This window comes from Indicator indicator, chromosome 11, assembly GCF_027791375.1.
Source record: "Indicator indicator isolate 239-I01 chromosome 11, UM_Iind_1.1, whole genome shotgun sequence".
In the NCBI taxonomy this organism is placed as follows: domain Eukaryota; kingdom Metazoa; phylum Chordata; class Aves; order Piciformes; family Indicatoridae; genus Indicator; species Indicator indicator.
In genome coordinates, this window is record NC_072020.1 from 72955 (window position 1) to 84819 (window position 11865).

General features: G+C 41.0%; 1 protein-coding gene across 1 annotated transcript in view; it reads right to left on the minus strand.

The window, feature by feature from the left end:
* SUSD5 (sushi domain containing 5) overlaps positions 1-11162 on the minus strand; it is a 42217-nt gene extending 31055 nt beyond the window's left edge. The window contains exons 1-2 of the mRNA XM_054385106.1: positions 11069-11162; positions 3735-3912 (exon numbers count right to left, since the gene is read on the minus strand). Of these exons, the coding sequence (XP_054241081.1) occupies positions 3735-3912; positions 11069-11162 (272 nt within the window). The remainder of the gene's footprint in view (positions 1-3734; positions 3913-11068) is intronic.
* Positions 11163-11865: the final 703 nt, after the last annotated feature.

Genomic DNA, 11865 nt, shown 5'->3' on the forward strand with positions numbered 1-11865 from the left:
CTTTGACAGTCACACAAACTGACTTCTCTTCGCCCAGTGAGCAGGCACTATAAAGGTGCTCATGCTGACCCCAGTGATGTGCCTCTGTTGGCTGTAAAAACAATAAGGACACAGCAGCCAACAGTAATGGATATACTAACTGGAAGTGGGATTGTGATTATTCAGTAAGAGCATAAAGTAGGCAAATCACTGATTTTGCAAAACCTGGAAAATTGATCTAAAGGTGAAAAGGTCTTTGTATCTCTGCTACAGCTCCTGTTCAGTTTTAAGTCTATGTGGTGGAAGGAGGACTGAAGCATGTCACGAAATCTGCAACGCTGTAATGACTTTGGTCACATGATTTGTTTCTGTTTACTTCTACTGCCAACGCCTAATCCATTTTCCCTCAGGGGGAAGATTTGGGATACTTTCCAGGCACCAAATAAATAAACCAAACTGTATTCTTCCTGAAATTAGGAACTTCTTTTATCATGTTCCCTCCTATTCGTCTCCTTTCCCATATACACAGTCCAAGAGGATAGGGGAGAACATTGGACTAAAGCTCTGTGATCTGCATTGGACACCAGTCCAAAGTTTTAGGTCCAACCTAAAAAGTTCTGAGTGGTTTTGAATCTGGCAAATATGGGGAGGCCATTTTTGTCCTTGGGCCATGCCATCACATTCAAAGATATGGAGGTTCATAAAGATAAATAACACAAGGTGTGCCCAGTGAGGAGTTCTTTCTTTTGAAAATAATTTTCCCTACTTCTGGAATGCTCTGGGCATGCTGTGAAGCCTGTTTGCCCCACTCTGTGTTAAATCAGCTGAGTGTAGATTGAATATTGTCTATTTAGCAACTGTCCTTTACCCTTGCTGTTATGTTTCCATTTACCAAGTGAATGGGTGACTGTAGATGTATTTTTAAAATTAAGTAACTAATTTAGTAAAATATTTTGAGTCCCTTCTTGATAGCTTTTCCATTCCTGTAATAATGCTTGAGTCTTTTTTGAGCCTCGTTCAGGACCTTCCTTAACATGAGGTAGCAATAATACGTATAATATTGCGACGGAGGCTGTTTCACTGACCTCTCTGTGTAGACACGTGTTTATTTTTGTCTTATTCTCCATCCCATTCCATAAGCACTCTAGGAACTTCTTGGTTTGCTTGTTTGTTTTTACTACAGCTGCAGTTTGACAGAGATTCTTGTGTGCTGTCTACAGTGATATCTGCATATCTTTCCTGGGCTGACAGAGGTAAATCAGAACCCTGGTAGATCTCTTTAAGTAGAATGCATTTCCTCCTGCATGTATTATCACTGAACTCCATTTGTCACCATTTTGACTGTTCATATAAATCCATCTGGCGATCTTTCTATTCTTCTTGAGCTTGACCAATAATTTTGTCTCATTTGTATACTTTGTGCTCAGCTACTAATTTCCTTCTCCAGAGTGGCACCCAGTAACAGTGAAACCAGTATAGTCCTTTTAGGCATTATACTTTTCCTGGGTTTTCCCCAGAGTCAAAAACATCCAGTTCAGTGTACCAAGTGACACACATTCTGGTGCTTGCCCAGCCATGGGTAAAACAATCCCAGAGAAGGGAGTATCAGATTCCAGCTGTGAGAGCTATTTTCTCTGGTGGAGCTCTCCAGTTGAGATCAGAAGTGGTGACTGCACAGCAATGGTATGCTGATGTGACCCCACAATGTCCTTTCTGATAAACAGTTTAGAGACTTCCATACTAAGGACAGGTTTACTGGAGGAATAGAAAGTCAGAAGGGATGAAAAATCTTCCTTTCCTTCCTAACAGTATGATGATGTCTACATCCATCATCAAATTCTATCACTCTGGCCAAGTCTGATATTGAAGATATTCAGAGACAGGTTCATGACTGGTCTCTTAGTAGCTGTAGCTCCAGTGCCTATATCAATTAACTGAGGTCTGTCAGGACTAACTAGTGCTATTGCTTAGATAAAGAAGGGATGGTTTCTTCTCCTATCCATCATCCATAACATGAATACTGCATAAAAGAACCCGTACAACAAATCTGCCATTCATTTCTTAGAGGTGGAAAGTTTTCCTGGCTTCTCAGCCTGCCTGACACTTCAGCAACTGGCTTAGGGGAAAAAAAAACCAAACCAACAACAAAATTAGGATTGCTTGTCTTATAGCCTGAGAGATTTCTGGATTACTGAACTGGAAGGAGTTGCTTCTCCTTGAAGTTGTTTAAATATAAACTTTCATTATTTGCACCAATTTTACTGCCCTTTGGAAACTTTATCACCAAAAATACACAAACCTCCATGCTTACTTAATTGATACTTAAAACCATCACAGATAATTGTCACAAAATTCCACAATATACTGATGTTTGGGAACTTGGAAACAGTATCTAGATAAATCAAAACTTTATCACCACTGAGCATTGGCAGTACTTTAGATATTACCTCCTAACTCATGAGAACTTTGTAAAGCACCTCAGGGAATGAGTACCCGTATTATTCTGGGGCTGGGGCTGATAAGCCGCCCAAAGGAGAGATCCAAGACAGAGGGGCTTCGGATTTACACATGCTCCTTCTGTGCAGTTCTTGCAGGGTCCCAGCTTCAGTGACACAAGACAGTCACATTGATCCTCAGCTCCTCCATTTTGTTTGCCCTCTGTTTTTTAAAATTCTGTGATTTGGCCTCTGCCAGATAAGAAACCTCTCTACCTGTCCCTGAGGAATGCTGTAAAGACTTTGATTTTGGAAGACAGTGGGCAGTTGTGACCAAGGTTCTTGGCCAAGTGCAGTGCCACATAACTGAATCTGTGCAAGACTGCACTAAGCCTGAGTTTCCGAAGATTTCATCAGCCACAGAAGAGCAGCAGGTGGCAGGGCCACGCAGCTTCTGGCATAGAGCTAGCACCTCTGCCAACTTATGTCCTCCAAATCTTAAATTTCAGTGAGAGTCACTGGGACTTCTGGAGAACTCCTGAAGGCAAACTTTAGCTTCCTGACACTGTGATCAACAGAGAGAAGCAGTTTCCACCACAGGACACTTTTACATTCCTGCTTTGAACTGGTCCCTGTAGGGGGAACAATGCTTCCTGATGAGACTGTGGCAGGCCAGGACATCTCTCAACACTATCTATAGTGCAGGACAAAGCTTAGCCTAGTGCTGTGCTGAGTCACTTGAGCTACCTTGAACAATTCAGCAAGAGTGTTGATATTATCTCCTGGTAAGATTTCTCAACCAACTACCACATGTGTTCTCATAGCTAAGTACATGTAAGTCACAGCTACATGAACTCAATGATCTTGGAGGCCTTTTCCAATCTAAATGCCTCCATGATTCTGTTCAGACAAATGTGAATACCTGAGACAGACACGTGGCTTCTACGTAAAGCTCAGGTTTTTTGGAGTAGAGAATGACAGAGTCAGAGGGAGCATCAACACTAACTCAAACATGGTGCCCTCAGCCTGCAAGCTCCTCTAGGGCTCAGCACCCTACTACAAGCCAGGTGAAAAGGAGCCATGATTACATAATTCAGAAGAAAAGAGGAAGGGCAAATTGCTTCAGATCTGTGAAGTATGTGATCTAAGAATGATGACTTCTTGCAATATGAGCTGCACAAAATCAATGTTTTGGGGAGAGTGGCACACTGAGCTTTGTGCCAGCAGCATATACCTGGTTATGTGCTATATGCCATGAGGAAAACCTGCTCAATCGCTGTCATTCACAGCTCTCAGGAGGAGTTATGCTGTTGTCCTTACCCGGTGGAGCCACCAGCAAGCCATCCTGTGGTGCAGCCAGCAAAAGAGCAGTCCAGAACAGCTCTTTTCAGTTCTTCTGCAGTTGCTAAGTGAGCGCTCAGGTCAACACAAGCTTTCTCAGCTTCGGCTAAATCCAGACTCTGAGAGTTGTTCTTGGGCTCTAGTGCAAAAACTTTCCCTGCAGCACCAAGAAAGGACACATCACTCATCACAGTATTGTACTCAACACATACTCAACAAAAAATACTGCAAATTATCACCAAATAAAGTCTTCTTGCTTTTATTTTTTTCATTCTGATGAGCAATCTACTTCTTAGAATGAGTAATCTTATCAACACTGTAAGTACCTTTGTCCTAGCTTTTCTTTCAGCTTTGCTCATCAACAGAAAAGCAAGCATGGTTAAACCCTGATCATTCCTAGTCCATATGAGAAGTTTGTCTTGCTTCTACAGGTCTGTGCTTTAGATTTGGAAAGAGAAAGCACAACTCTCACGTGCACACATATAGCCAAAGTCAGAACATCTCCTGTGGGCTACAACACTGGAATTCACTACTCAGCATTTTATAGCTACATTTTTAACAACTACAACCAAGCACAAATCTAAAAGACAGTATTGCAACCCAGTTTTCCATGTCAGAAATAGATTTATACTTGTTCTCTAAAATCAAAACGATACAATTCTACAGCAACTTGTGTCCAAACACTGCTGCAAAGCCACTGTGCTTCTGTACCTTTCCAGAAAGACAGAGAGAATGTTTGTCTTAACAGATGGCTTTTTCAACGAGCATGAGGGCATATCTGGTGTAACAATTTCTAGTGTTACCTGTATTTTCATTTCAGTTTGTTTTCTTTAATTTATCTAACACTGTGAAAACTGTAAGGCTGAAAATTAGAGGGTTTGGCAACTGGGAACAGGGCAGTTGAGGTTTTGGCAATGAAGCTTGAGAAGTTATTGGCTTATGGAATAAACACATTAGCTGGGTATTCCCAGAAACAATAAATAAATAATGATACGATTTATAGTGTTCACATTTAAACCGCCATAAGGATCTTCTTTCTGAAGATAACATCCCTAAGAATACCTTCTAAGTTTCAAAGGGACAGATTGAGGTTGCTTCCAGGTGCAGGAAGACAATTTGTAAGCATTGTTTACTCAGTAAATGCCTGGGAACTCTTATTATGTCTTATTTCAAAAGTAGATTAGTGGTAGTGCTTGTATGAAGGCATAAATGCCAGCACATCCTGGGTGTTCACGACATAGCTAGCTTCACACTCACAGGATATATTGACTAGCATCAGGAATCTTCAGACTGGCTCAGCCTTATTCTGTACCAGGTGCCACCCCCATTGCATATTATTTCAACAAATTGGTACATCTAAATCTAATCTTAAATAAAGGGAACCAAAAGAGGGCAAGTCTGTACCTGGCAGCTTCCTGTTCTCACCTGTGTTTAACCTGCTGGACGTATCCCTGTCCTTACAGTAAAACATACAAAGTTTCTTTCAAGCGAGTATGTCATTTGTGTTTACGTTAGCTAGCAAATGCAGATGGGTCCTGAGAAAGATATCTACAAGGGTGGGAATTCTACATGCACACAGTAAGAAGTCATCCAGACTTGGGCAGACAGCCCAAGGATTAAGCAAGGATGAGAAGGGATGGGGATTCAGAGTACCGAGTGATGTTCTCAGGAAATTAACAGTGGTGGGCCAAGAAATGCTACCCAGGAGGACAGATCAGAGTCCTAAACACTAGACTACATTGTCTCTTGATACTGTAATCAAGACCATGAACTGCAATTATAACAGGGGAGTTTACACAGAGCCTCTACCTTTTCAAAATGTCCCAAATAAAGCACAAGACCAACATAGGCTGCTGCTTCCAAAGCCAGGAATAGACATAGTGAAGTAAGCATGGTGATAATACGATATGCTGGGTTGAAATTACCACCCCCCCCAATTTGGAGAACTACCCCCAAAATAAATCACCCGATTCTTAAGCTGCAGAACAACTTCTGTTCGTAAAGGGATTAAGTATAAAGCTTCATCCTCATTCTACATTTCACCATTTGACTGTCAGGGTTGAGGCACAGCATCAAGAGACAGGGAAAGTCTGCATAGCATCTGTTAGTTTGACATGATTGTAATTCTAATTTTCCAGCTAGTAGCATTTCAGTTAGAAGAGATTAAAATCATTAAGGATCAAGTTCTATCTAGATACGGTTAGAAGAACCCAGGTTCATCATTTAGCCTTTTTACTAGCAAGTAATAAGGACGTTTTTAGAGGAACTTAGGTAGCCAAGACTGAGGCTGTAACAGCTTTCTTTAGCTACTGTTTTGTGTTTGCTAAAATATATAAACTTTTTAATAGAAATTGTGAAGGCACTGATTCAAAACAGTCTTACCCTCCAAAAAATGTACCTAGGATGCACAAATTATGTAGAAAAATAGCTTTTCGGGTAAGCTAGGAAGGACTTACTGGTTGGGAACATTACAGTAAACTGCTTTAGAGGAAATTCTGGTTAGCCAGAAATGGATAAAGAAAGCCAGAGAACCAGTCCCTCTGGTTTAGCTAAAAATCCATGCAAAGCAGTCTTTACCAGGAAGCTTAACGGATGTCTTTAGCATGTTCAGAATGAAAAACAGCCTCATCACAGTAAGTTTCTCCAGATTTCCCTTTGAAACCATTGAAAAAGTTTTAAGTTCAATGGTAAGACAAATGATAATACACAACTCTTTCAACTGTTAACAGTTGGATTTATAGCTCTGAAGAAAAAAATCACACTTGAAACTAAAGAAAGTCTGTCTCTGATAACTGGCTTACATTGTATTGCTAGCCTCTGCTGTCAGTTGATCACCATTATCACAGAATATTGATTATATTTTGATATATTTATAAAATATCGCTTTAACTATTGTTTGGCATGAAAAAATTGTAAACAAGCAACAGCTGAACACAGGCTTTACTGAAGAGAACTCCCATATTTTTTTTTTAAATATACCCATAGAAGCATAGATGTCAGGGCTTCTAGGATTCATTTTTACCACCTTGTTTAATTCCTGCATAACTGGACTGTAAATTTCCCCCCCCAGTAATTCCACCATTGAGTCCAAAAATTTATGGCTGAACGAGACCATGTCTTTTCAAAAGGCATCCAGTCATGAGTCAATGACTCTAAGTAATGGAGACTTTACAGCACACTTTACAGTAAACTGTGCCAACTGTTCATTACTCTCACTCCACCTTATTTCCAGTTTCAAATTTTGCTAAACTCAGCTTCCAGCAACTGGACCTTATTATGCTTTCAAGACTGAAGAGCCATCTACCATGATGTGTATGGAAACAGAGAAGGGGACTCTTCAAAAATAAAATCAATCCAAACCCAGGTTCTTCATACTCTTAGGAATCTCAGTGGAATTAGCAGAATTCTCTTGGCTGCTAAGAAGACAGAACTTGGCTAATTTATTCCAATAGGGTAACAGATATAACAAGTTCTTCTGAGGCATATAGACATGGTCCAAAGCCCACTGAAATGAGTTCAAAGTCCTCCATATCTTCAGCAGTATTTGCATCATGCTTGAAGAAGAAGCATAAAACTGCATAGCCAAATATACTTTGAAATAAAAATGTCTCTCACAAATAATATAAAATGAAAGCACTTTAAAAGGCAAGCCCAGTGTGCTGATGTCATGCTGTGATACTTACTAGTTCAAAGCAGCTCCACCAAAATAAATGTGGTGAAAGATGTGCAAATATGAAGTCCAATTTATTTTTACTAAAATGTCAAAAACTTTGAATTGAGGTGAAAGAGAGCAGGGGAAGAGAAGGTCATTTCTGTACTTTAAAAGCAATTTAATTTCCGTTTCTATGGCTGTGTGTAACAATAGCCTTCATTGTAATAGTAAGGATAGAGGATTCAGTAAAACTGTACAATTACAGTCAGAGATTTGGGTAATTACCAGTTCTGCTTAGTGTTCATGAATGTAGAGTATTTCTCCAAGAAACCAAAATGAATGATATCTTGTTTAATTTAAATTGTTTAAAATATTACATCACCAGAAAAACAGCAAAACCAGGAAGCCAACTTTGAGTTCACTCTGAGCTTAAATTTTAATTTTACTACGCACTTTAGGGTCAAGTAGTTAAAATTGTTTATGCATTTCTTTTTGCAACATGCAAGAATATGTGCTGGTTTGCAACTGGGAGCCTGGAAACACTTAAAACACCTGCTACACAAATGTACATGTCTAGACAGAGCAGAAGAAAAAGAATGACCTTTTACCTTTTCTTTAAAAAAAAGGGGGAAAAAAAGTGAAAAGACACAGGAGAGAGCAGAGTAATTTTTCTCCCTTATCTTTCACATGAGACATACCGGTTCTAGGTCAGGTGTGTGATTGGACTCAATGAACTTAAAGGCCTTTTTCAACTAAAACGATTCTATGATTTTATAATCTCAGATCCCCACCTAACTGTGCCTAGCTTTCCAGATTCACGATTCTTCTACTTGCAGTCATTGCAGTCACTATGCATGGTCACTACTAGATGAAGGGTTTGATGCAACCCAGATCCCGAATTTAGCCAACAGACCAACTCCACTCTGGAGCAATTAATGCAGTTTTTGCAACTAGCATATTTCTTTCAACTCAGGAGTGTCCTAGCAAGAGAGATGAACCCCCACCGTTCTCTCCTGACATGCTCTGTATCACTGCAAATGCTCTGCAGAGAGAGAATGTATGGATTTTTTAGCAGCTGTGAAAGGAAAAAAAAAAAAAAAAGTCAAAAAGAGCAGAGTCAACTCCTCTGCATGAAGCCATGTCCTTATTCTCCTGCTCCAGTGTAAATGCAAAGACATTTTAAACAGTCTGGATGCACACTGGTGTAAGGCAGACTGCTCACGCAACCTCCATCGTTCTGCAGCAATCGCCCCAACAGCAGTGCACAGCACGGTCCGTCAGAGCAGGAGCAAGCCCTTGAGGAGCCTTCTGCCTGCCCTACCCCAGCCTCAACAGCTGTGAGCAAGCAGATTTCAACCGTCACAAACCTGCAAAGCGAAACAAAGCTATCTTTTATTTCAGCATTTACCTAGGTCTTTCTGGAAACTAAGGACAGCACAGCAGTATGTGCTGTGGTAAGAACTAGTCAGAAGAGATCAACTAAGCTTCGAGGCTGTACACCTTCACCAGACCTCAATGCTCTCCTCTCTGTCATTATCAGCGTGTGAGACAATAAAAGGGAAGTCTTCCTCAGGGCAATGCAATGCAATCAGTTTCGGAGGTTTGCCCGATAGGGGCCAGCCTGAGTCTCGCTGGGTTTTTACAAGGTGAATTCCAAACCCCTTCAGCGGTTTCAAGGCAGGCAGTTACTCTGAGTTTAAAATAACAAATGTACTGATACGTGTTGTCACCAGACTTGTCCTTTGGCTCTTCAGTGACATTTGCATGTATCAGAGAGCAGCACAGTTGTATTTTCACCCTCAGCTTACACAAATGAAAAGGTGGTTTCTCCTGTACTCTCAGATCTTCCTAAATACATAAACCTACATGCGGTGGTGAATTTTAAAGTTCACCTAAAGTGTTTTCTTCTGTATCAACATAGAGTGCTCAGATGGTTTACAGGGCACTGTTGTAGTTGTTTAATTGAATACTAATGTTAGGAGGATAGGTTGAGGAGCATGTTAATAGAGGACTTGCATGTTCTTCATGATGATCTTTATAAGTTAAATAAAAATGGAAACTAAAGTATTATAGTCATGTTCTACAACTGTAATGTACTCCAGATATTCCACCCTTTAATTCTTATAATTGTTTTACCATGTGTGAAGTAAATTTGACAAACTGTTGAATGACAATTAAAACCTGTCATGAACTCTGCCTTAAAGTGGTCTCCAACATTTTTTCTCCTTTCTATTTTAGAGGACATCAGTTTAGGAACCAAGAAGATACCACTAATTCTATAGAAATAATACAGACTGGGAGGCGGTCTTGAAAAGATAAGGGAACCCTTCAGATGAAAGTTTCTTAGCAAGGGAAATTAATTATTCCTGTCCTGTCCCCTTTTCCTAAGTTCTGTGGAGAACCCCTTTTCAAGGGTATGCATTTTTCCCCCTTGTTTCAGAGGAATTTTGCAAGGGAAGGAGTATTTATTGAAACCAGAATCACAGGTTTGCCTGCTACAACGCAGTGCATTGCCTGATATATTTCTTTTCCTTTTTGTTCTTAATGAAAAGTATTTTCTTCCAATTTACAAGCCTCAGTTCTGTTGTGTAAGTGACATTTCACAAAAAGTGGCAGAAACATATAGGCAAGATAAATTCTCTCCCTTTCCTTTGCTATATTTTGTCATCAGCTGAAAGAATTAGTTTAAAAAGGAAAAATACTCTGAGAACAAAAAGAAGAGGGTTTTATTGCCCTATAATGTTTAAGCTGTGTTCTCTGCAATAATGTTGTAAATATTAGTGGTATGGGATTAGAGTACTGAAATAAAAATAAAAAATCTTGAGAACAGGCATAAATCTATTGCAGCTGTGAAAGTGAAAAAACGTGGCCACTCAGTGTTTCTCTCCCAGGAAAAGACACGGCTGTTTCAAAAACAAACCACATTTTCCCTAAGGCAGGTTGGTCATCATTACTACACACAGACTTTGTCAATGAAATGGCAATAGGCTACTGGGAACTTTCAAGGGATGCAGGTGTTTGGGATTATAATCAGAGAGTAAGAAGTCCCATTTCAGAGTAACTGGTAGCTGGTACTCCAGCCAAATTCATGTCATGATCCCATCCATTAGTAGTGGAGTGGAGCTGGAGTTCACATGCAGGAAGGTGAGCAGTCATCCTCAGCCTGTGAGGTACTGGACAGAAAAGTCATAAAAGCCTTTGGCTGTTTCTCTTCCATTCAAGTATCTGTCTGTATAAATTGATGCTGAGAGGCATTTCAAGTGGGCAGATGGGGGAAATCTTGGGAGAAAAAGTACTTTTAATTATAAGGAGAGCTCTCTTGAAAGACAGCTCAGTCTTCTTATCTGTGTTCTGGCTTTGGTTTATTATTCTTGCTTTCTCTGGAAAAGTTCACTATCCTGTAGTTTTGTTGTAATACAATAATCTTAGCCTTCTGAGATATTGTTTCCTTTCTATCCTTACCCCCAGAATATTTGTAGAGTCTCAAAAACCTCTGAATCAGATGTTCCTTAACCCAAACTGGGTTGTGTATTTAAGTTTCTTATTATAAAAAAAAAAAAAAAGGTGGTGGTTGTTTTTTTATTTTTTTTTCAATAACATTTCCACATACAGCTCTCATTACAGCTGTAGCAACCCAGCCCAAACTGAATGGGGGACTCACCATCAGCCTGAACAGAGACGATCTGAATGATGAAGAAGACACATCCCATGCCCTGGAGAAAGGTGAGAGAGAATCGCTGAGAGCCTGAAGCCATCTCCCTGCTTGCAAAGCCCTCAGCCACAGGAGGTTGGCTGCTGAGGCTTTTTGTCTCTCCTCCTCTTGCACTTTCGCAGCGGGGTCTGCGGTGATGGTTTCAAGGATCACTTTCCCTCGGCAGGATCCTGCGTCTTGGGCTTGCACTGAAGGCGGGAGGGGTGGAAAAAGAAAGAGGGAGGGAGAGAGGAATCCTTCGCTTGGCTACCGTGAAGGGGAGGGGGGAGGGGGGGAAGGAGGGAGGCGGGAGCAGATGTCCAGCCAGCTGAGGTTGGGGAGAGGCTTTCTCTAGCCCAGTCCTAGGGCAGTGTACGCAGACAGACGGTGTGAAAAGTCACATTACCCTGTCAGTAAACACCCAATGGATCACGGCGGAAGAAATGTAAAAGCCGGGAGGGAGAGAAAAGAGAGGAAAAGGTCAAGAGACGAGGAGAACAAATACCTGGCTGAGAGGAGGACAGCTAGATAGCTGGCGCTGGGATGTGGTGAGTCTGTTCAGCTGTGCATCTCCGGAGGTATGGGGTCAGACGTGGGGAGGGCTTTCCCTCCGCCACATGAAGGCAGGCAGGAGTACACTGCTGAGGCTCGCAGGGCAGTGGCCGCAAGAGGGACGGTTTTCAGGTAGGGGCTGAGGAAAGGTGACAAATGCCTTGGGATCCTGGTGGCCAAGCCTTCCTGAAGACTGGGATTGAGATGGATTAATG